Source organism: Equus caballus, chromosome 16 (genome assembly GCF_041296265.1).
Source record: "Equus caballus isolate H_3958 breed thoroughbred chromosome 16, TB-T2T, whole genome shotgun sequence".
Taxonomy (NCBI): domain Eukaryota; kingdom Metazoa; phylum Chordata; class Mammalia; order Perissodactyla; family Equidae; genus Equus; species Equus caballus.
This window is the reverse complement of record NC_091699.1, coordinates 14,839,953-14,865,910: the sequence shown is the minus strand read 5'-3', so window position 1 is coordinate 14,865,910 and position 25,958 is coordinate 14,839,953. Positions and strand designations below refer to the sequence as shown.

General features: G+C 43.3%; 1 protein-coding gene and 1 long non-coding RNA gene across 4 annotated transcripts in view; one reads left to right on the top strand and one right to left on the bottom strand.

Moving 5' to 3' along the window:
• Positions 1–13,324, top strand: part of LOC106781780 (uncharacterized) — a 71,350-nt gene extending 58,026 nt beyond the window's left edge. The window contains exons 3-6 of one of the 2 annotated variants that reach the window (XR_011426804.1): positions 206–362; positions 7,887–8,158; positions 8,254–8,405; positions 12,825–13,324. This is a non-coding gene — a long non-coding RNA (uncharacterized lncRNA). Of the gene's footprint in view, positions 1–114; positions 363–7,886; positions 8,159–8,253; positions 8,406–12,824 lie in introns of both variants that reach the window. The other variant, XR_011426803.1, reaches the window with a different exon arrangement.
• Positions 1–25,958, bottom strand: part of C16H3orf20 (chromosome 16 C3orf20 homolog) — a 90,276-nt gene that overhangs the window by 7,046 nt on the left and 57,272 nt on the right. The window contains exons 12-14 of one of the 2 annotated variants that reach the window (XM_014731393.3): positions 13,319–13,622; positions 12,134–12,241; positions 10,567–10,709 (exon numbers count right to left, since the gene is read on the bottom strand). In XM_014731393.3, coding sequence (XP_014586879.3) covers positions 10,567–10,709; positions 12,134–12,241; positions 13,319–13,622 — 555 coding nt within the window. The remainder of the gene's footprint in view (positions 1–10,566; positions 10,710–12,133; positions 12,242–13,318; positions 13,623–25,958) is intronic. The other variant, XM_023619914.2, reaches the window with a different exon arrangement.

Below are 25,958 nucleotides of genomic sequence, written 5' to 3'. Positions count from 1 at the left end.
GTGACCAGGGCAGCCTTTCTGGATCTGGCTCCCAGCTCTGCCCACCTCCCGCGTTTACTCTGCTGACCTGTCTCTTCTCCTCTCAACTCCCTACCTCTAATCCTCCCACTACAGCTGTACAAAACCCAGCAGATTCAAAGTCTTCTCTGCAGGATGGTGTCAAGATGGCGGCGTAGGTGGACTCTGAACTCACCTTCTCCCATAGATGCAACCTACTCTTGGAATGATTACCCCTAAGAGAGGACTGAAAACTGGATACAGGGAACCCCAACAATGAGACAGTGTTGACTGAGGTGGAAAAAGCAGAAGTTCCTTTCTGGAGAGAAAAAAGCCACCTTTGACCAGCCAGGAGCAACCCTAAGGTATGAAACCTTCCCTGGAGGAGTGGGGGATCTGAGCAGGGGAGCATTACCACAATAAGCAGCTTTTAGACTCCCAACTGAGATAGGTGTCAAAATACCTCGCTTTGCTGGCTGTTAACTACAGTGGGGAATACCCCCAGGAAAGCTATCAGACATAAGGGGAAAAAAAGCCTGTTCTTAAAGGACACACACACAAATTCACCTGTTTCAGAAAGCAACCTAAAATCACCATGAAGAAAGGTGCACAGTCCTTTGGTGAAAAGAGACTCACCTGATAGGCTCTGAGTGCATCTTGATGAGAGGTGAGACCTCTCCAGGGACTGAGACATTGGTGGCAGCCATTACTGTGATGTGGTACAGGTATGCTGACATAGGTGCTGGCAGATGACATTGGAGATCTTCCCCTGGCCTGTTACACAGGGTCTGCCCCTCCCACTAGAGGACCTATTTAATCCAGCTCAGTCAGGGCAGGCAGCCCACCTACCAGACCAGCCCTACCCAACAGCAAGCCTTTGGGCAACTTGTGGGCCTGCATAAGTGGGGTGCCTGGAACCTCTGCAGCCAGGTGAGTGAGTCCACCTCTGCAGGGCAGGACATGCATGAGGGGTGGGCCTGCAGCAGTGGAGTATGTGGGGCCTCTGAAGTGGGGTGACTGGGTCCACTTCAGTGGGTCAGGGCATGTGCATGGGGCAGGACTGTGTTGATGGAGTATGTGGCCCTGCAGGTGGTGGGGCTTGTCAGCTACAGCAGACTTGTGCTTCTCAAACAGCCACATAAGGGATCAGCTCAACCCTCCAAAGCCTGAAACAATTGGGTGCTCCCATGCCTAGGGGTAGCCCCACTCAGCTGCAACCCTGAGAGAGCCAACAACAGCCTTGCAGGCCAGAGGCCTACAGCAAGTGTAAGTGCCAGCCATGCTGGGAGCCTACTCACTTAACAGAAAAACTACAACAGGAATGGGCTATTGGACTCTGCAGCCAACTGTGCTGGGGCTCCCCATGCCTGATAAAGTGACTGAAGTGTCCCTAGCAGCCACACACAGCTGAGCATTCAACCAGCTGGCCAGGTGGACAGCCTAGCCTCCATGGACACCTGCAGTAAGAGCAACTCTGCCACAACAGAAGGACACATGTAGCCCACAGGGGGACACTCCTAGAACATTTGGAACTGGTGACGAGAGGGAAGCACACTGCTGGGCCTCATAAGGCATCTCTTACGTAAGACCACCTCTCCAAGATCAGGAGACACAGCTGATCTACCTAAAACAGAGATATAAGCACAGAGAAAGAAGTAAAATGAGGACACAAAGGAATGTGTTCCAAGTAAGGGAACAGGACAAAAGCCCAGAAAAAGAACTAAATGAAACAGAAATAAACAATCTACCTGACAAAGAGTTCAAACAAAAAGTCATAAGGATGCTCAGTGATCTTGGGAGAAGAAGGGATGAACTCAGAGAGAACCTCAACAAAGAGTTGGAAAATATCAAAAAGAACCAGCAGCAATGAAGAACACAGTACTGGATATGAAAAATTCACTAGAGGGACTCAATAGCAGAGTAGATGACACAGAAGAACAGACCAGCCAGCTGGATGAAAGACTGGAGAAATCACCCAAGCTGAACAGAAAAAAGAATTAAAAAGAACAAGGACAGTCTAAGGGACCTCTGGGACAATGTCAAATGCAATAATATCTGTATTATACGTATCCCAGAAGGAGAAGAGAGAGACAAAGGGGCAGAGAATCTATTTCAAGAAATGATAGCTGAAAACTTTCCTAACATAAGGAAGGAAACAGACATCCAGGTACAGGAAGCACAGAGAGCACTAAACAAGGTAAACCCAAAGAGGCCCACACCAAGACACATTGTAATTAAAACATCAAGAATTAAGATAAAGAGAAAATCCTAAAAGCTACAAGAGAAAGGCAACAAGTTACATACAAAGGAAACCCCATAAGGCTATCAGCTGACTTCTCAGCAGAAACATTACAGGCTAGAAGGGAGTGGCACAATATATTTAAAGTGTTGAAAGGAAAAAAACCTACAGCCAAGAATACTCTACCTGGCAAGGTTATCATTCAGAATGGAAGGAGAGATAAAGAGTTTCCCAGACAGGCAACAACTAAAGGAGTTTATCACCAAGAAACAAGCTTTACAAGAAATGGTAAAGGGATTTATTTAAGTGGAAAAGAGATTACATATAAGAATAAGAAAATCATCCAAAAAGACCCCAAAATCACTGGTAAAGGTAAATATACGGTAAAGGTAGTAGATCAACCATCTGTGAAGCTAATATGACGGTAAAAAGACAAAAGTACTGGGACCGGCCCCATGGCCCAGTGGTTAAGTTCGCATGCTCCACTTTGGCGGCCCAGGGTTTCGCTGGTTCAAATCCTGGGCACAGACATGGCGCCACTCATCAAGCCATGTGGAGGCGGCATCCCACATGCCACAACTAGGACCCACAACTAAAAATACACAACTATGTACTGGGGAGCTTTGGGGAGAAAAAAGGAAAAATAAAATCTTTAAAAAAAAAAAGACAAAAGCACTAAAATTATTTGTTTCCAAGATAAGAGGGTAATGGATACACACACACAAAAAAAGAGGTTAGATATGATATCAAAAACATAAAATGTGGGAGGAGGGGAATAAAAGAGTAGAGCTTTTAGCAAGAGGTCAAACTAAAGAGCCCATCGACTTAATACAGATTGCTATATATATGGAGGTTATTGTATATGAACCTCATGGTAATCACAAACCAGAAGCCCATAATAAATACACAAAAAATTAAGAGAAAGGAACCCAAACATAACACTAAAGAAAGCCATAAAACCACAAGGGAAGAGAGCAAGAGAAGAAGAAAGGAACAGAGAAAAACTACTAAAACACCCAGAAAAAGTAACAAAATGGCAATAAGTACATAATTATCAATAGCTACTTTAAATCTCAATGGACTAAATGCTGCAATCAAAAGGCAGAGGGTGGCTGATTGAATAAAAAAACAAGATTCATATGTATGCTGCATACAAGAGACACACTTCAGACCTAAAGACACAATTGGAAGTGAAATGATGGAAAAAGATACTCCATGCAAATGACAATGAAAAGAACACGGGGTTGCAATACTTATGTAAGACACAAGAGGCTTTAAAACAAAAACTGTAACAAGAGACAAAGAAGGGCACTACATAATGATAAAAGGAATAATCCAACAAGAGGATATAACACTTGTAAATATCTATGCACCCAACATAGGAGCACCTAAATATACAAAGCAATTATTAACACACAAAAAGGGAGAAATAGTAACACAATAAAAGTAGGGGACTTTAACACTCCACTTACATCAATGGATAGGCCATCCAAACAGAAGAGCAATAAGGAAACACTGGTCTTAAATGACTTATTAGACAAGTTAGACTTAGTAGATATATACTGTACATTCATTCTTTCCAAATGCACATGGAACATTATCCAGGATAGATCACATATTAGGCCACAAAACAAGTCTCAATAAATTTAAGAAGACTGAAATAATACCAAGCATCTTTTCTGACCACAATGCTATAAAACTAGAAATCAACTAAAGGAAGAAAATCAGAAAAGCTGCAAATAGGTGGAGTTTCAACAAAATGCTACTGAACAATGATTGGGTCAATGAAGAAATCAAAGGAGAAATCAAAAAGTACCTGGAGACAAATGAAAATGAAAATACAACATGCCAAAATTTATGGGATACAGTAAAAGCAGTTCTACGAGGGAAGTTTACAGCAATACAGGCCTACCTCAACAAGAAAAATCTCAGATAAACAATCTAACAGTGAACCTAAATGAATTGGAAAAAGAAGAACAAACAAAGCCCAAAATCAGTAGAAGGAAGGAAATAATAAAAATCAGAGCAGAAATAGATGAAATAGAGACTAAAAAAAACCAGAAAAAATCAATGAAACTAAGAGCTAGCTCTTTGAAAAGAGAAACAAAATTGACAAGTCTTTAGCTAGACTCACCAAGAAAAAAGGAGGAAGGCTCAAATAAAATCAGAAATGAAAGAGGAGAAATTACAGTGGACACCTCAGAAATACAAAGGATTATAAGATAACACTACAAAAAGCTATACGTCAACAAATTGGATAACCTAGAAGAAATGGATAAATTCTTAGAATTATACTGCCTTCCAAAACTGAATCAAGAAGAAATAGACAGGGCCAGCCTGGTGGCACAGCAGTTAAGTTTGCATGTTCTGCTTTGGCAGCCCGGGGTTTGCCGGTTTGGATCCCGGGTGTGGACCTACGCACTGCTCAGTAAGCCATGCTGTGGCAGGTGCCCCACATATAAAGTAGAGGAAAATGGACACAGATGTTAGCCCAGGGTCAGTCTTCCTCAGCAAAAAGAGGAGGACTGGTGGCAGATGTTAGCTCAGGGCTAACCTTCCTGAAAAGAAAAAAAGGAAGAAATAGTTTGAATAGATTGATCACCAGTAAAGAGACCAAAGCAGTAATCAAAACTTCTCAAAAATAAAAGTCCAGGACCAGATGGCTTCCCTGGTGAATTCTACCAAACATTCAAAGAAGACTTAATACCTATCCTTCTCAAACTCTTCCAAAAGACTGAAGAGGAGGGCAAGCTTCCTAACTCATTCTATGAAGCCAACATTACCCTGATACCAAAACGAGACAAGGACAACACACACAAAAAAGAAATTTATAGGTCAATATCACTGATGAAGATCGATGCAAAAATCCTCAACAAAATACTAGCAAATCGAATACAACAATCCATTAAAAAGATCACACACCATGATCAAGTGGGATTTATTCTAGGGATGCAGGGATGGTTCAACATCCGCAAATCTATCAACATAATACACCACATTAACAAAAAGAAGAATAAAAATCACATGATAATCTCAATAGATGCAGAGAAAGCATTTGACAAGATACAGCATCCATTTATGATAAAAACCTTGAATAAAACAGGTATGGAAGGAAAGTAGCTCAACATAATAAAAGCCATATATGACAAACCCAGAGCTAATATCATTCTCAATGGAGAAAAACTGAAAGCTATCCCTCTAAGAACAGGAACCAGACAAGGATGCCCACTGTCACCACTCTTACTTAACATAGTATTGGAAGTCCTAGCCAGAGCAATCAGGCAAGAAAAAGAAATAAAAGGGACCTAAATTGGAAAATAAGAAGTGAAGCTGTCACTATTTGCAGATGACACGATTTTGTATACAGAAAACCCTAAGGAATCCACCAAAAAACTTTTAGAAATAATAAATGAACACGATAAAGTTGCAGGATACAAAATCAACATACAAAAATCAATTGCATTTCTATACACTAACAACAAAGTAGCAGAAAGAGAAATTAAGAATACAATCTCATTTACGACTGCAACAAAAAGAATAAAACACCTAGGAATAAACTTAACGAAAGATGTAAAATACCAGTACACTGAAAACTATAAAACACTGTCAAAAGAAATAGGAGAAAACACAAAGAAATAGAAAGATATTCCATGCTCTTGGATTGGAAGAATTAACATAGTTAAAATGTTTACACTTCCTAAAGCAATTTACAGATTCAATGCAATCCCTATCAAAGTTTCAACAACATTTTTCACAGAAATAGAACAAACAATTCTAAAATTTATATGGAACAACGAAAGACCCCGAATAGTCAAAGGAAGCCTGAGAAAAAAGAACAAAGCCGGAGGCATCACAATCCCTGATTTCAACATATACTACAAAGCTTCAGTAAGCAAAACAGCATGGTACTGGCACAAAAACAGACACACAGATCAGTGGAACAGAATCAAGAGCCCAGAAATAAACCCACACTTCTATGGACAGCTAGTTTTCAACAAGAGAGCCAAGAACATACAATGGAGAAAGGAGAGTCTCTTCAATAAACGGTGCTGGGAAAACTGGACAGCCACATGCAAAAGAACGAAAGTAGACCATTATCTTACACCATGCACAAAAATTAACTCAAAATGGATTAAAGACTTGCATGTAAGACCTAAAACCATGAAACTTCTAGAAGAAAACACAGGCAGTGCGCTCTTCGACATCGGTCTTAGCAGAATATTTTCAAGTACCATGTCTGACTGGGCAAGAGAAACAATAGAAAAAATAAACAATGGACTACATCAAACTAAAAAGCTTCTGCACAGCAAAGGAAACCATCAACAAAACAAAAAGACAACTTAACAATTTGGAGAAGATACTTGCAAACTATATATCTGATAATGGGTTAATATTCAAAATATATAAAGAACTCATACATCTCAACAACAACAAAACTAACAACCCAATTAAAAAATGGGCCAAAGATCTAAACAGACATTTCTCCAAAGAAGATATATAGATGGACAACAGGCACACGAAAAGATGTTCAACATCGCTAATTATCAGGGAAACGCAAATCAAAACCACAATGAGATCACCTCATACCTGTCAGAATGGCTATAATGAACAAGATAGGAAATAACAAGTGTTGGAGAGGATGTGTAGAAAAGAGAATTCTCATACACTAATGGTAGGAGTGCAGCCACTATGGAAAACAGTATGGAGATTCCTCAAAATATTAAGAAAAGAACTACCATATGATCCAGCTATTCCACTGCTGTGTAGTTATTCAAAGAACATGAAAATACGAATGCATAAAGATATATGAACCCCTATGTTCATTGCAGCATTATTCACGATAGTCAAGACTTGAAGCAACCAAGGTGCCCACCAAGGGATGAATGGATCAAGAAGATGTGGTCTAGATACACAATGGAATACTACTCAGCCATAAGAAATGATGAAATCCAGCCATTTGCAACAACATGGATGGACCTTGAGGGTATTATGCTAAGCAAAATAAGTCAGAGGGAGAAAGTCAAATACCTTATGATCTCACTCATAAATGGAAGATAAAAACAACAACAAACAACACATAGAGACAGAGACTGGATTCGTGGTTACCAGAGGGGAAGCGGGAAGAAGGGGGGTGAAAGGGGTGATTAGGCACGTGGTGATGGATTGTAATTAGTCTTTGGGTGGTGGACATGATGTAATCTACATAGAAATCGAAATATAACGATCTACATCTGAAGTTTATATAATGTTATAAACGAATGTTACCACAAGAAAAGAATAAAGCACTAAAAACAAACAAACAAACAAAACAAAGTCTGCTCTGCGTTAAACAAGACATGATTCCCACCACGGGATGGTGAGGGCCCCCCTCGCAGAGTCCTGATTGCAAAGCTGCTGGCCACTGTCCCTCTTGTAACAGAAGGACCCAGAAACCAAACGTCAGCACCCAGGCGCTACACCTCGATCTACACACTGATACTTCTGCCTTCTAAGATTTCGTTGCGGCGTAATAGTCTGTTGCGCTGGGACTTCCACCTCCACTGACCATAAACCTTCCAAACCTAAAGGTGAACATTTGTTCTTCCTCCCCAACCCCCTCCTGGCGGCTGAGCAGCTGCAAACCTTGATTCAGTCATCTCTCCCCGTCTAGGGCACAAGTGACCAGCAAGTCTTCCATGTGCTCATCCCGGTTGCGTATTTAGGCAAGAAGTGACCAGGCCAAGCACAGAGCCCTGCCCTTCAGGCTCTCCACCACTCACTGGGTGTGGCCGAACAAGCCGCTACCTGAGCCACACCTATCCCCCTTTCCACGAGGACATCAAGAGCTTTCACCCAGCGTCTTCCCGGAATCTGGATGGTCTAGGCCAGCAGCATGTCTCTCACTACTCCTCCAGTCACCCTGCCGGAAGATGAACCGGGCCGGTAGGTGGTTTTAAAACCCGTCCACAAATTCTTCAACAGTCCTCCCATCAGGAGGTAAGTCTCACTCCCCTCCCTTGAATGTGGGCTGGCCCTAGGACTCACATGCAGGGAAGGAAACGCTACACGACTTACAAGGCCAAGTCGTAAAAGGCAACGCAGCTCCCACCTGGCTGTCGCTCTGGACACTCCCTCTTGGAACCCAACCGCCATACTGCGAGGAAGCCCAGACCACACGGAGAGGCCATGTGTAAGTGTTCCGGCTGACGGCCTGCAGTGACCGTCAGGCGTGTGGGTGAGCAAGCCTTTGGGATGACACCAGGCCCAGCCAACTTCTGGCTGCAACCCGAGAGACCCCAAGCAAGAACCACCCACCCAAGCCCAGTCAGCCCCCGACCATCAGTGACAATAATAACAAATGATTGTGTTGTTTTCCACCACTAAGCCTGGGTAGTTAGTTTCACAGGTCCAGATAACAGAACTGTTGCTATGGCAACAAGAATCTCTTGCAGAGGTCCCATTCCCTTTTTTCCGTGAGCGTTTTCAAACTGTCGACCTAACAGGCCATCTAGAATTAGGAAGAGTCCTTCGGGTTTACAGTTCAGGAATCTGCCCCTTTCCACTTTCCAGAACCTGAACCATCTATGTGTGTGTCGTCTCCTGATTCTTCCCCACCATTCCTCAAAAATTGTTGAAAACTGTTGTAAGCATACTATTGAGTCTGTTTAGAACCCTTGGATATAACAAATTAGGAGCCCAGAATTCATTTTAGTAATCATAATAGCACTAACAACTGTAATTTGTAACCTCTCAGTAAATGTTAGTGGTGCCAGCACTTCACATGTATCAACTCATCTAATCCTCACAACCCAACACACTGAAAACTATGCTTATTCTTGCTGAGGCACAGAGAGGGTGAGCAGTTTGCTCGGGTCACACAGCCACTAAAGGTGGCCAGATTCCTTTTTCCTGCCCCTTCGCCTATCTGATGTATAGGCTGCCCTTTCCCATTAAAGGTCATCCTCCTTTTGAGGATAGCAAAAGCCAAATAAGAGCTGCGTCTTTTTGTAAGTAGTTTTTGGCATCCCCCACTCCCCAGCTACCGCACCCCCAAGTGGCAGGCCAACGTTCCGAATGTTTCTGAAAAGTTGCTGGTCATCTTCGGCCTCAGCTCACCTTCGGTTTGGGCCTTCCTGATGGTGTGCTCCCTCACCCACTTAGGTCTTCGTGTATTTCCGACCTAAACCTGAGCAGCCCCTCTGCCTCATCTCCCCTCCTCCCGGGGACTGTCGAGGAACTCGTCTTCACGGGGCTCCAAGCCCTCCCTCTCTGGGTCTCTGGCCTTCAGGTCTCAGTGACTTTGCTCTCTGCACCTGTCAGCATCTGCCCTTCCTAATGTCCACAGGTTCCTCTGGCTCCTGTCTCCTCTGCTAAGTGTCCAGGATCCTGGGGTCACAGCGTGACCTCCACGATTCCTCCAGGGATGGCTTTCCCCCGAACCTCTTTAGGGTCAGGCACACATTGTGACAAGGTCCAAACTCAGTACTCTGGGGAGAGACTGGCATCAAGGCTCCTAGAAAGCTGAGGGGTCTGGTGCTGCCCAGACTCGGTGTGGTGGCGGGGTGCAGTCAGGCGGGCCATGGCTGCAGGCCGGTAACACTTTTTACACGCTTGCTCATCACTTTGCGGTTTATGAAACATTTCGGTACACACGCTTTCATAAGATCCTCACAACGGCCCTTGCAGGTGGGCATTCTTACCCTCACGGTAAGGGGGAGGAGAGTGAGATTAGCCCACGGTCACCCAGCAAGTAAGGAGCAGAGCAGAGGCTCCAGCCTCGTCTTGGGACCCCTGACCCAGTAAGCTTTTCACTGTACCTCCTGCTCAGGCATTCCAGAACCTGCTCTTATCTCCTGACGCCACCTGCACTGCGGCAACAGCGTAACCCCAGCTCCTGCCGTGACCCAGGCGCTATGCTTCTCCAGAGAGACAGCTACCTTTGCTCATCATGCCCAAGCCGGGCCCAGGTGGTGCTCAATGGATGGGCATCACCTGGCTGAAAAGCCAAGAGGCAGGCTGGGGCCAGCACGCGACCCTTGTCTACGTGGCCCTGCTGGGAGACAAAGGCGCAGCAGGACTGGGATCCACACAGGATGGGGCGGGTGTGGTGGGATAAAGGCAGGGGTGTCGCTACAGCCCCACCCAAACCCATCTGCATGACTCCCCCACAGAACCCGGCACTGCACAAACGCCCCCGTGGCCCTTTCCCCAAGTCTGTGTCCCGAAGACACCAACAGCACCTCCCCCTCGCCACCGCAGGCTCCCATTCCAGCCTCCGCGGCACCCGGCCGCTCCTCCCTCCCCTCCCCCCCACCCTGTGCCCACCCCTCATCCACGGTTTCCTGTTTTACCTAAATTTGTAGTTGCCCGGCAGGAAGCAGCCCATCTTGCAGTTGTGTCGAGCCTGGTCGATCTGCTTCAGCAGATTCTTCCTGCTTAAGCCGCAGCCATTCAAAACGCTGCCCCCGAAAAGGAGCTTCCCCCCAGCAAACATCTGCTGACACACAGGGAGGAAACAGAGGGCGAGGCCCTCAGCACAGCAGCCCTGACTCTTGGGACAGGCCGCTGGTTCTCAGTGCTCGTGCTGGGACCCAGGACTTCTTCTGTGGATGGAGAAGGGGTGTTGCCTTCCCTGAGTTGCCCAGTGAGGTGTAGCTGAGCCTGTCCCCAGTCCAGGTCCCCCAAGTCAGAGGGCAGACCCCCGTCCCAGCCTTGGCCCCTTGCCAGCCCAACCAGCTCAAATGCCGTTTCACACGCAAGCCCTCCCGGGGCCCCAGGCCTGAAGGGTGTCTCCCTGCTCAGAGGGCCCTTAGCCCACCCACCTCTAACACACTTATCCGCATGCACCAATCAGCTGGTCCCATGGGATGGGAGCCCCTTGAGGGCAGGGATCTTGTCCCATTGCTCTCTGAACCCTACCCTCCAGGTGTCAGTCTCCAACCAGTAGAGACCTCTCCAAAGATTTCTGTGTGACGACATCCATTATAGTGTTTTTTGCTATGGCCAAAACAAAAAACAAACAAACAAGGAAATAACCTAAACATGGGACAAAAGGAACACAGGTAGAGAAATGACACGACAGGCTCCTACACAGTGGTTAAAAATCACAATTTAAAAAGCAGGAGCTCGGGGCTGGCCTGGTGGCACAGCAGTAGAGTTCGCACGTTCCGCTTCAGCGGCCTGGGGTTCACCGGTTCAGATCCCGTGTGCGGAACTACACACTGCTTGTCAAGCCATGCTGTGGCAGGCGTCCCACATATAAAGTAGAGGAAGATGGGCACGATGTTAGCTCAGGGCCAGTCTTCCTCAGCAAAAAGAGGAGGATTGGCAGCAGATGTTAGCTCAGGGCTAATCTTCCTCAAAAGAAAAAAAAGGAAAAAGCAGGACCTCAAAGTCAGAAAGAAGACTAAAGAGCCAGACACCAAAATGTCAGCAGGGTGTGCCCCAGGGCTTCTGACAGTGTGGGCCAAGCAGGTGCCCAGTACACACTTGCTGTGTGAACAAATGGGGCATGGGCTCAGCAGGAACCTGGCCTGGCTGAGAATGCAGGAATCTGAGCATGAAGCATGAAGAAATTTTCTAAATTGTATTTTCCAAATTTTCTACAATGAATATATCTGTTTTTATGATATGCTTTTTAGTAAAAAGTTATTTACAAACAAACAGATGAAGGGAATTTGGTTCTCCGGGTTAAGTGTCATCCATCCCTTCTGTCTCCTGGGATGGGAGACGCACGGGCTCTATGTGCTGTGTGACTCTCAGTCAGTCCTTCTGCTCTCTGGGCCTCAGGCTGGGCAGGGAGAGGGTCCCATGGGCCCCCTCTCCTCCCCCCTCCCACATCTGTGATGCCACACGGGTGGGGGCTGCAGGAGATAGGGTGGCAGCCAGTCGGCGAGTCCCTGCTGGGCCCCGGCTCACCAGAACCATCCCCTGCACCACACCATTGTTCTTCACCAGCAGAGGTGGGTCCTTCTGCAGGGGGCTGTCCAGGTCGTACCGCAGCAGGCGGTAGGGGTCATGCCGGCACTGCCAACAGAGAAATGAGTGCCCATCGCCCCATGCCAAGAGGATGCCCTCAGATTCCTGCATCACAGCCAGACCAGGTTCCCACTGAGTCCTGGAGGCCCAGACAACAACTCTCCCAACTCCTGCTCAACGGGTCATTCAGCCCCTGCGTGCACACCTCCCCTCACCATCCCCAGAGCATGTCCCTGGATCCATTTAGGGCCCTCGACTGGTGAAGGCTGTCATGGAGACAATTGCCCCCCACCATGTGACACCCAGAAGCCTGGCCCTCTGGGGTCTGCAGGACTAGACTGTTCCCTGTGCCTGTGAGAAGCCCTGCAGAGATCTGAAGGTGAACCACGTTCCCAGGTGTCCCCAGTCCCAGGATTCCTCCACCCCCACCCCCTGCTGGCTGCCCCTCCGGACACCTCCCAGTCATTAAATCCAGTGCCAGGACCTGAACTGAACCTACACCTCAAGGTAGGGCATGTCAATCCAGAGTAAAGCTAGTCTCTTTCCCCTCCTTTTTCCGGATGCTATGGATCCATTAATATGGCTAACGTGTAACGTGATGTTTTCTGATTTTATCTGCCTTTTATTCCAGGTGCCTCCAGCTGTCCTGCCTGATCTTCCAGTTTAAGATGTGAAACTCAGACCTGCACCTGACATTCTGGCTGTCAGAGCAAGAGAAGCCCGGGAATGTTTCTGTTTTAACCAAAGACACGGGAAGGGTGGAAGCAGAGTCTCTGCAAAATCCAGCCCCACCCTCCAGGCCTGTCCTGCACTCCTCAAATCCCGCCGCCCACTCCTCCATCCGCTCCAGCGCCTCCGGCTGGCCCCCGTCCCCATCCACGCTGCTCGTGGCCGGGCTGGACCACTGTGCACTCTATGCTTATGAACAATTGTAAGGGAACAGTTAATAGCCCCAAGATACGCTAAAGTCAACCCCAAGTGCCCACCGGGCAGGGATTATATCCGTCTATACACAGATGGGCCAGAGCAGGTATTCAGTCAGCCCTGGCCCCCTGTGGGGTTCTTTCTCCACTCGCCTCCCCACCCCCAGACCCCGGGGCCTCCTCGGCTGGACCCCAGACCAACCTGGATGCAGGGCGAGGCGCGACCCCGCTGCTGGTGACTGTAGAGGGTGTTGAACAGCCACTGGAGCTCCGCCGTGCTGGTGGGGCTCTGGCCTGCCACTATCCCAAACACCAGCACCTGGGTGGGGTCCCGGGGCGCCGACAGGAAGTGCGCCAGCTCCACGTCAGACACCAGGGGTGTCTTCACCAAGCACTTGCAGCTGGCCCGGAAGTCTTCCTTTCGAATGAGCTTCCGCAGCACTAGAGGGCAGTCAGAGGGCAAGGCCTCCCCTCTGGTGGCGCAGTGCGGCGCTCTCGCCTTCCCTCTGCAAGGAGGAGCAGGTGGCCGAGGGCTCAGTGGGAGGGGTGCAGGTCCCTGCCCCCGGGCCCCCAGTCCCTGGTTCTAGACAGACAAAGATCCTGCTGCTGCCGAGTTCGGGCTCCAGGCGGTTGTATCCTGGCCTCTGCCACCAACCTGCATCACCACCTTGGATGGGTCCCCTGACCTCTCTGAGCCTCAGTTTCCTCAGGTACAAAACAGGCTCAACAAGCGACATGTTCATCCATCCAACAAAACTATGGAGTCATCTTGAACTCCTTTCTTTCTCTTACATCTCACATCCCACAATCTATCTGCAAGCCTGTCCACTCTACATTGAAGAAAGACACAGACCGCAAGCACTTTCCTGACCCTACTCCTAGAACATGGTCCAGGCCTCCATCATTTCTTGCCTGGATGCCTACCAGTGCCTCCTAAGGGGTCTTCTGCTTTCTCCTCTGGCCCCTCTGCAGTCTGTTCTTCACACAGCAGACTGAGGGATCCTGTCAGAACCCAAGTTACGTCACGTCACTACTCTCTTCCAAACCCTCCAGCGGCTTTCCACATTTCAGGGAACAAAAGCCAAAGTCCCTACAACGCGCTCCCGGGCTGTCCACGCTCTGGCCTCCTCCCTCAGCCCCTTGACCTCTTGCTCTTCTCCAACATTCTCACCTTTGCTCATTGCGCTTAGCCATTCTGGCCTCTGCTTATCCTCCACCCTCAGGGCCTTTGCTCTTGCTGTCCTTCTGCCTGACTGGCTCTTCCCCCAGATAGCCACACAACTCAATTTCTTACCTCCTTTACATCTTTATGCAAATGTCACCTTCTCAGTGGGACTTTCTCTGACCCTCCTGTTGGGAACTGCATGCCTCTACCTCCAACGCCCCTTCCCTTTCCCCACCTGTTTTCCCCCCAGCATTGCTCACTATCTAACATTCTGTACATTTGCTTATTTCCTTTAGCTGTTGTACTTCTCCCTCCCACTAGAACGTAAGTTCCATGAGTTCATGAGTTCAGAATGTGTCGCTCAGTGGAGTAAATAGTAACCCTTGGTAAATAGCAAAGATTCAATAGAGACTCAAGCAAATGCTTATCAGGCACCTACCACGTACTAGACACTGTGCTGGGTTGTTGCAGGATCACGAGGGGCTGCTGTATTTAGATGAGAAAATATAAAGCACTACTAGACTTTATTCTCATCATTCCTGCCACCTTACATCGTGGTTAGCATTTCACAGCATCCACAGCCCTTGACACAGACATTGTCTTGGTTGTTTTTCAATAACCTGTATAATAGGCTGGGCAGAAACTCTTATCACTGTTTACAGGTCAGAAAGCGGAAGGCTCCCACCAGGTGAATGGGTTGCCCAGGTTCATAGGGTAATTAAGTGGCAAGGGCTAGGATGAGAAACCAGGTCGTCCTAACAAGAGCCATGCGAGTGACTTGCTGCTCATACTCCTTCAGAGGCTACTCGACACTAATGAAGACGTGCTAAACAAACTAAAGAATATCTCCTGTTCAAGAGCCCGAGCCTCTGGAGGGGAAAAGGTTGGACCTAAGGCTCATAACTTATACAAAGACAAATCCAAAATGGATCAAGCATTTAAATGTGGGAAAATTGAGCCAGAAAAGTTCTAGTAGAATATATGAGAGAAGCATTTAATAAATTTTGAGCAGGGAAGGCTTTTTCTAATTATGATTCAAAAGTCCGGAAGTCGTGATAGAAAAAGATTGATAAATTCAACTGTACAAAAGAAAAAACAAAAAAAAACCCTGAGGGGTGAAACCATCACTAGCAAAGACAAGAGACAAATGAAAAACTGGGAAACATATATGAAACTCTTATCACAGACAAGTGGCTAGTTTCCCTACTATGTAAAGAACTTTAAATGAATTAGAAAAAATTAATAATTCAATAAAACATGGACAAAGGAAGTGAACACACCATTCATAAAAAATTATATAGGAAGGATTGTTTTACTTACAAAAAGACAGGAGTGACGGTGTGGAAAATGGCAGCGTAGGGCACTCCAAAGCTATGTCCCTTCACTAAAGCGACAACTGAGCTGGAAAAACTGTCAGAATTATCTCTATCAGAGCTCCAGAAACTACTTTAAAAACGCAACAATCAGGGAAATGCTTAATGAAGGAAGAAACTGCTAAATTTTGGTAAGAAAGTGTTGTGGTGTTTTAACTTACCTACCATCCCCCACTCCCCAGCTTGGTGGGATCCATCCGGGTGGGAGCCCATGTGCCTGGTGTGGCACTGGTCCCAGAGAGGGCAATCTGGACTTGCTCCCAGGAACTATGGTTTGACCTGTCTGGAGGCTCCCTGAGGGGTTGGCTAAGGGGCTTGCCTTTGTTTTGCTCACCTTGGAACTTTTGCAGGCGTGTAGCAGTCTCCCAGGCAGCGTTTGTCAAAAGCTTTTAAAGGAAAATATACCAGACACAACCTCCAGGTGCCCAGGATAACAGACAGGGCACACAGTAGGAGATCAAAATGTGTGGGAAGAAAGAGGCTGTGGAAAAAAATATACGGAGGAATAAAGGCTTTGAAAGTTTCCACATATACTAGGGAATCTAAAGGGGCACAAGAATGCCCAGGGTTGGAACCACAGTTAGAAAAGGCCTCAAAACACCCTAAGCTTTCACCTCTGGCTGACCCCTGGGCTCTGGGCGAGTGAGAAGTCAAGGCTAGAGCAGAGGTGTAAACAGCCTGCTGAGAGCACAGACGAAGTACCCCAACACAGAGTCGATCTGTAACAACTGGGAGAGGATTTGTTTGCAGCACTAGGTATTTAAGGAAGTCTCTGTCAAAACACTAGCTGACCACTAAGCTAACCAAACAGATTTCAGTGACCACACGTGACAAAGAATAGTCTTAGACAAATAGTTAGGAAAAGTCGCTAAACAAACAAATAACTACAAACTGCAGCAAGCAGCAACAACAAACCCTGGGGAGAGGAGGGAATTTGACTTTCTGAGTTACCACATTATAATATTAAAAACATTCAGTTTTCAACAAAAAATTATGAGGCATGCAATGACACAAGAAAGTATGGCTTGTTCACAGGAAAAAAGAAATTAATAGAAACTGTCCCTGAGGAAACCCAGATATTGGACTTACTAGACAAAGATTTTAAATTAACTATATTAAATATGCTCAAAGTACTAAGGGAATTATGGACAAGGAACTAAAGGAAACCAGGAGAACAAAGTTTCATCATATAGAGAATATCAATAGGAGATAGAAATTCTAAAAAGTAAGCAACCTAGAGTTGAAATGTACAATAACTGAAATGAAAATGAAATGAAAAATTCAACAGCAGATCTGAACAAGCAGAAAAAAGAATCAGCAAACTTGAACGTAGGCCAATTGAGATTATCCAGTGTGAGGAGCAGAAAGAAAAAAGAATGAAGAAAAATTAATAGAGCCTAAGACACCTGTGGGGCAACATACACATAGTGAGAGTTCCATAGGGACCAGAGAAAGGAGCAGTAAGAATACTTGAAGACATAGTTGACAAAACCTCTCCAGATTTGATGAAAGACAAGACTCTACACATTCAAGAAGGTCAACCAACTCTACGTTGGATAAATTCAGAGAGATCCACACTGAGACACACTATAATAAAATTGTTGAAAGACAAAGAGAGAATCTTGAAAGCAACCAGAGAAAAGAGACTCATCACATACAAGAGATCCCCAATAAGATTAACAGCCAATTTCTCATCCAAAAACTATGGAGGTCAGAAGGCAGTGGAATGCCATATTTAAAGCGCTGAAAGAAAAAAACCCCTATCAACCAAAAATTATATAGTGAGCAAAACTATCCTTCAGAAATGAAGGAGAAGTGAAGACATCATGGATAAACAAAACTGAGGGAGTTTTTCACTAGTTTTTCACTAGGCCTGCCCCACAAGAAATGCTAAAGAAAGTCCTTTAGGCTGAAATGGAAGAATACTAGACAGTAACTTCAAATTATATGAAGAAATAAAGAACAGGGGTAAAGATAACTACATAAGTAAATATAAAACCAATATTATATAGTTTCAGTTTGAAACTCCTCTGTTTTTTCCTATATGATTTAAAAGACAAAATATATAAAACAACAATTATAAATCTGTTAATTGGGCACACAATGCATAAAGATGTATTTTGTGACAATAATACCATAAGGGGAGAGGGATGGGCTATACAGGAGCAGAAATTTTGTATACTATTGAAGCTAAGTTAGTATTAATTCAAACTAAATTGCTACCATAATCCCCAGAGTAATCACTAAGAAGATAAACTACAGAAAAGGAAATGAGATGGAAATCAAAACCATATGTATTAGTCAGGGTTTTCCAGAGAAACAGAACCAATATGATATACATGGTTCTTTTTCTTCATTCCTTTCTTCCTTTGTTCTGTCCTTTCTTTCTTTCCATAATAAATTTCATCATGGATAAATATCTATATCTGTCTATCTATCTATCTATCTATCTATCTACCTATCTATGTAGGTGTCTTTGTCTCTCTCTCTCTGAGGAAATTTATTATAGGAATTGGTTCATGCAGTTACAGAGGCCAAGAAGTCCCACAATCTGCCGTCTGCAAGCTGGAGACCCAGGGAAGCCAGTGGTGTAGTTCACTCTGAGTCTGAAGGCATGAGAACCTGGGGAGAAAATGGTGTCATTCTCAGACCAAGGCCAAAGACCTAACAACTGGGGGCTTCAATGCCTGAAAGCAAGAAGAGATGGACTTCCCAGCTCAAGAAGAGAAAGAGGGAATGTGTCCTTCCTTTGCTTTTTTTGTTTTATTCAGGATTCAGTGAATCCCTCAATGGATCGGATGATACCTGCCCACCTTGGTGGGTGTGGGCCTCTTTTCTCAGTCTACTGAATCAAATGCTAATCTCTTCCAGAAACAGTCGCATATACACACCCAGAAAAAATGTTTTACCCTTAGCCCAGTCATCACTCAGCCCTGTCAAGTTGACGCATAAAAGTAACATCACACCATAAGCTAAAAAAAGTCAACCACAAAAGTCAATAATCAAGGAACTGAGGCATAAAAAAGGTGTAAGTTTTAAAGAAAACAAATAAAGAAGTTTAAAGAAGTAAGTCATTCCTTTTTGGTAATTACTTTTAAATGTAAATGGATTAAAATCTTCAACAAAAGTCAGAGATTGGCACAATGGAAAAAAAAAATGGCACCACTATTTACGCTATACAGGAAACTCATTTTAGATTCAAAGACACAACTAGGTTACAAGTGAAAGGACAGCAACAAACATTTCAAGCAAACAGTAACCCAAAAGGAGCCAGGGTGGCTATACGAACATCAGACAAAAATAGACTTTAAGACAAAAATTATTACAGGAGACAAATGAAGCTTTATATATTAAGAAAAGGGTCACTCCCTCTAGAAATATAACAATTGTGAAGCATACACATATATCAGTAGAACCCCTAAATATACGAAGCAAAAACTGAGAGAGTTGAAGGGAGAAATAGACAATTCTAGAAGAATAGTTGGAGATTCAACACCTTGTTGTCAATAAGGGACAGGAAAACTAGACAAAAGAAAAACAAAGAAACAAACAACTTGAAGAAAACTGTAAACCAACTAGACCAAAGAGACATATATAGACCAATTAAATCAACTACAGCATAATACACATTCTTCTCAGGTGCACATGGAACATTCTCCAAGATAGACCATATATTCGGTCACAAAACAACTCTTAAAAAATTTAAAAAGAAATCATACAAAATATCTTCTCTATCCACAATGGAATGAAATTAGAAATCAATAAGAGAAGGAAATTTGGAAAATTCACAAATTTGTGGAAATTAAGCAACACATTCTTAAACAACAAGTGGATCAAAGAAGGAATCACAAGGGAAATTATAAAACACTTTGACATGATTGAAAACAGACACACAACATAGCAGAGCTTACGGAACGCACTGAGAGCAGTACTCAGGGGAGGGGTCTATTTGCAAACACCTACATTGAAAGAGAAGAAATCAATGACCTAACCTAACCTCACACCAGAAAAACAAAAGCAAACTAAGCCCAAAGCTAGCAGAGGGAAGGAAATAATAGTGATTAGAGTCAAGATAAAGAAAATAGGGAATAGGAAAACAATGAAGAGAAACAGTGGAACAAACGTTGGTTCTCTAAAAAGTTCAACAAAATTGACTAATCTTCACCTAGACAAACTAAGTGAAAAGAGAGAAGACTGAAATTACTAAAATCAAAAAGGAAAGTGGGACATTACTACTGGCTTTACAGAATTAAAAAGGATTATGGGAGGATATCGTGAACTGTATATTAATAAATTAGATAACCTAAATGAAGCAGACAAATTCCTAGAAAAGCCCCAACTCTAAAACTGACTCAAGAAGAAATACAAAATCTGAATAAGCCTCTGATAAGTAAAAAGATTGAATCACTAATCAAAACACTCCCCAACAAAGAAAAGCCCAGGACCAGATGATTTCACTTGTGAATTCTACCAAACACTTAAAGAACTATTACCAATTGTTCCCAAACTCACCTGAAAAATAGAACGAAGGGAACACTTCTTAACTCATTCTATGAAGCCAGCATTACTCTGATACCAAAGCCAGACAAAGATATAATAAGAAAAGAAAAATACAGATGAATATTCCTTATGAATATAGATGCAAAACTTCTCAGTGAAATACTACCAGACTGAGGGAACAGCTCCAGTTGCCTAGTGGTTAAGTTCAACACACTCTGCTTTGGCAGCCTGGGTTTGGCGTCTGGGTGTGGACCTACACCGCTCTGTTAGCAGCCATGCTGTGCAGGCAGCCCACGTAATAAGAAACAGAGGAAGATTGGCACAGATGCTAGCTATGGGTGAATTTTCCTCAAGAAAAAAAATACTAGCAAACTTGATCCAGCAGCATATTGAAAGGATTACACACTATTAGTAAGAGGGGTTTGTCCAAGGAATGTAAAGGTGGTTCAACATACAAAAAGCAATAAGCGTAATACATCATATTAATACAATAAAGAAAAAAAGACACAATCATCTCAATTGATGGAGAAAAAGAATTTGACAAAGTCCAACACCCTTTCATGATAAAAACACCACTCAACAAACTAGGATTAAAAGAGAACTCCTCAATATGATAAAGGGAAATTATGAAACACAGCTAAATCGTACTCAATGGTAAAAGAAGAAAGCTTTACCCCTTAGTAATCAGGAACAAGACAAGGATGTCCACTTTCACTATTTCTTTCAACACTGTACAGGAAGTTCCAGCTAAAGCAATCAGGCAAGAAAAAGAGATAAAAGCCATCTAACTTGGAAAGGAAGAAATAAAACTATTTCTATTCACAGATTATATAATTTATGTATGGAAAGTCCTAAAGAACATACACAGACACACTATTAGAGCTAATAAATTGAGCAAACTTTCAGGATAAAAGATTAACGTGCAAAAATCAATTATAGTTCTATACAACAGCAATGAACAAACGGAAAAGGAAATTAAGAAAATAATTTCACTTAGCATCAAAAAGAATCAAATACTTAGGAATTAGCTTAACCAAGGCAGTAAAAGACTTGTACAAGAAAAACTACAAAACACTGCTGGAAGAAATTAAAGACATAAATAAATGAAAACACATTCCACGTTCACGGATTGAAAGACTTACTATTGTTAAAATGTCAATACTCTGCAAAAGGATCTATAGATCCAAAGCAGTCCCTATCAAAATCCCAATCAGAGGGGCTGGCCCCGTGGCCGAGTGGTTAAGTTCGCGCGCTCCGCTGCAGGCGGCCCAGTGTTTCGTTGGTTCGAATCCTGGGCGCGGACATGGCACTGCTCATCAGACCACGCTGAGGCAGCGTCCCACATGCCACAACTAGAAGAACCCACAACGAAGAATACACAACTATGTACCGGGGGGCTTTGGGGAGAAAAAGGAAAAAATAAAATCTTAAAAAAAAAAAAAAATCCCAATCAGATTTTTTTGCAGAAACACAAAAACTCATGCTAAAATTCATATGGAATCTCAATCTTCAAACAATCTTGAAAAAGAACAAAACTGGAGGTCTCACATTTCCTGATCTCGAAACTTACTGCAAAACTACAGTTATCATAAAGGTGTCACATTGGCATAATGACAGACATATAGACCTATGGCATAGAACACAGACCCCAGAAATAAACTCTCAGACATATGCCTAAATGATTTTTGACAATGGTGCCAAGACCATTCAATGGGGAAAGGACAGTCTTTTCAACAATGGTGCAAATATCTACATGCAAAAGAATGAAGTTGAACCCTTACCTAACACCATATATAAAAATTAATTCAAAATGGATCAAAGACCTAAATGTCAGGCCTAAAACAATAAAATTCTTACAAGAAAGCATAGGACAAAAGCTTCATGACATTGAATTTGGCAGTAATTTTAGGCAACAAAAGAAAAAATGGACAAATTGGGTTTCATGAAAATTTTTGAATTTTGTACATCAAAAGACACTACCAACAAAGTAAAAAGGCAACCCACAGAATGGGAGAAAATACTTGCAGATCATATATCTGATAAGGGATTCATATCCTGAATATGTAGAGAACTTCTAAAACTCAACAACAAAATAGCAAACAAGCTAATTCGAAAATGGGCGAAGGACTCAAATGGACACTCCTCCAAAGAAGACACACAAAGGGCCAATAGCACATTAAAAGATGCTCAGCATCACTCATCACCAGGGAAATGGAAGTTAAAACTACAATGAGATACCACCACACACCCATCAGGATGTCTACTATCAAAAAATCAGAAAACAGCAAGTATTGGCAAGGATATGAAGAAACTGAACCCTTGCGCACTGTTGGTGGGAATGTGGCCATTGTGGGAAACTGTATGGCGGTTTCTTTAAAAATTAAAAAACAGAATTACCATATAATCCAGAAATTCTATTATGGGCATATACCCAAAAGAATTGAAAGCAGGGTGTCAAAGAGATATTAGTACACCCATGTTCATAGCAGCAGTATTTACAATAGCTAAAACCTGAAGTGTCTATCAATGATGAATGGATAAGCAACCCAAGTGTCCATCCACAGATGAGTGGACAAGCAAAATGTGGTCTATACACACAATGGGATATTATTCAGCCTTAAAAGGAAGGAGTTTCTGCAATGTGCTACAACATGGATAAACCGTGAGGACATGATGATAAGTGAAATGTCAGTTACAAAAAGGTAACTACTGTATGATTCCACTCACTTAGAATCACTTAGACTAGTCAAAGCATAGAGACAGAAAATAGAGCGGTGGTTGCCAGGGGCTGGGGAGAGAAGGGAATAGAAGATTATTGTTTAATGAGTACGGAGTTTCAGTTTTACAAGATGAAAAGAGTTATGGAGATGGATGGTGGTGATGGTTGCATAAAATTACGAATGTATTTAATACCTCTGAACTGTACAGATAAAAATGGTTAAGATGGTAAACTTTATGTTACATGTAGTTTTTACTACAATGAACAAATTGAAAGAGATACTATAAGAAGATGCTCAACTTCACTTACAATAAGACAAATACAAATTAAAACTATACTTAGGTAACATTCTACTGGTGAGAATATATATTGGTATAACGTTTATGGAGATTAAATTGGCACTCTCTCTTAAAATTATAAATGTGCATGACACTTGGTCTATCAATCCCATCTTTAGAATTTATTTACAGATATTTTTGTACAAATGAGGAAACTGAGGTTTCAAGAGTTTGAGTTACTTAGACAAGAAAGTCTTCTCCTAAAGAACAATTCCTATAACCTCAAGGCTTTAGGACGGTGTTCTCTGACTTGAAGAGTCTGAGCTTTAGGATCAAAGGAGCAAAGGATGCAGAAGCCCATTGAACAGCCCTACGAAAATCCACGACAATGGCTCTGAATGACTCCTGAGGTCTCCATCTGGGCCAGGGGCCCTGTTCACAGAGGCACAGATGCATACTGAAGTGCATATATTTGTAATTTGCACATTTATTCTAACCCCTCATAAACCTACTTTTCCCTCATTCTTTCCCATCCAAGTTAATGACACCATCATCTCTCAGTTGTTTAAGCCAAAAACCTAAAAATCACCCATGATTCTTCTTTTTTTTCCCTATTCCAAACCTATAAGTTCTGTTAGTTCTGCTTCCAAAATGTATTACAATTATGTCTAAGTGTCCCCTTTGCCCTGCTACTGCCCTCGACAGCATAGCATCAGTGTCACCGGGATTATTCAAGTAGCCCCCCAACTACTTTGGTGTCACTCTTTCCACCCTAAAATCGTTTTCCCACAGAGCAATCAGAGATGTTCCCCTTCCAAAACTGGCTGACTAGGGTGTTTTAGAGCAACTCTCTTGAGAAAAACGAGAAAAGTTCAACAACATATATTTTTAAAAATCTGTTTAAATGCCTTAAGAGATTTCACAGGTCAGTGAGAGTTTGCAGGATCAGGATCTGGAAGAAGAGAGGAACCAAGAAAGATGAGCGTGATGTTTAAGACAGCTCTACCCCTGAAGGCAAATGATTAGGCAAGTGAAGCCTGGGGATGAGAGTCTGAGAAGCCGAACAGAGCTCCTGACATGGTCATGGGTTGGAGGGGGAAAACGGGAATTCAGGGCCCACCAAAGAAGATGGCCCTGGTAAACAATCCCAGCTTTGAGTTGAAGACCTGAAGGCTATAGCTGAAGAGCAAAGGCGAAACAGAGATAGCAAGCCCTCACAAGATTGAAACACAGCTTCGATCCCAACCCAGATGAGGGTGGTCGGGCCCTAGGCAAGGAGACATTGAAAGGGAAGGTGAGTCCTCTCTGAAAGAACATTACGTCACCCAGAGCCTCAAGTCATCTCTACATTTTTTCATACACAATATCTGGCATACACAAAAATGTCAGGTATATAAAAAGTCGAGAATTGACTGAACACAATGAGAAACAGCTCCATGGGGATATAGATAGTGCAGATGTCTGACACGGACGGTAAGGTAGCCACGATTAATGTATACAAGGAAACAGGAGACAAGATGAAGTTTTAGATCAGCAGAGCAGACAGTTAAAGAGCATTAGTGAACTGGAAGACAGGTCAGTTGAAATACCTAGACTGAAGTACAAAGGGAAGAAAAGGATGGAAAATAAAGACTAGAGGAAAAAAAACATGCGTGGAACTCAGTGAAAAGGTATAACTTGGATACACTTGGAGTCTCAGAAGGAGGGGAGGAAGAGGGAGAGGAAGAGGCCGGAATGGGGAAGGGAGAGGGGGAGGAAAGGAGAGAGTGACTATTTAATGAAATAACAGCTGAGAATTTTCCAAAAATCAATGAAAGCCACGGATCAAGAAGCGCTGCAGAGAGGATAAATACAATGGGAATCACGTTTGCGCACAGCACGGAAAAGCTGCTCACTAAGGAAAGGCCACTAACTGAAGGTGGAGAGCAAAAGAGCCAGAGGAAAAAGACCCTTACCTTCAAAGGAGCAACGATAAGACTGAGAGCTGACTTCAAAACAAAAACGACAGAAGCCGGAAAACAACAGAAAGACATCTTTAAAGTGCTGAAAAAAAATAATTGCCAATCACAGGAAATATCATTCAAAAATGAAAGTGAAATAAAGAAATATTAAGGCAAAAAAAAAAAAAGGCATCAGCAGACATACTGGAGGAATTCTAAAGGCAGACCCTCAGGCAGAAGGGAAACGATCCTAAAATGGAAGCAGAGAGAAGGAAGACAGAAGGCACAAATAAATATTAGTTAATGTAAAAGCAGGTGTCACTGCCTGTTCTACAGTCATTTAAAATATCGCAAGAGGACATTTTGAAAAACTTTATTTCAACATACTTAAATATTTAGATGAAATGGTAAATTCCTAGAAAAATCCAACTTACCAAAACAAACAGAAAAAAAAAAATGAAGATCTGAATAGTCCTATATCTATCAAAAATAAAAGTTTTAATTAAAACTTCCACTGAAAGAAAATGCCAGGGCAGATGGCCTCACTGGTAAACTCTAGAAAATATTTAAGGAAGAAATAACCCAAGTGCACACAAACACCAGCAGATCGTAGAAAAAGAAAAAATAGTTCCCAGACTGTTTTAAGAGGCCAGTCTTACAGAACGTGACAAAAAGGGAAAACTGTCGGCCAATCTCTTTCATAAACACAAGCACCAAACTCCTAGATAAAATACTAGCAAACCAAATCTAGAAAAATATAAAAAGGGAATACATTAAAACAAAATTAGATACGTTGGGAATATAAGATTGGTTGAACATTTGAAAGCCAATCAGTAAAATTCATCACAATAATAGAATAAAGGAAAA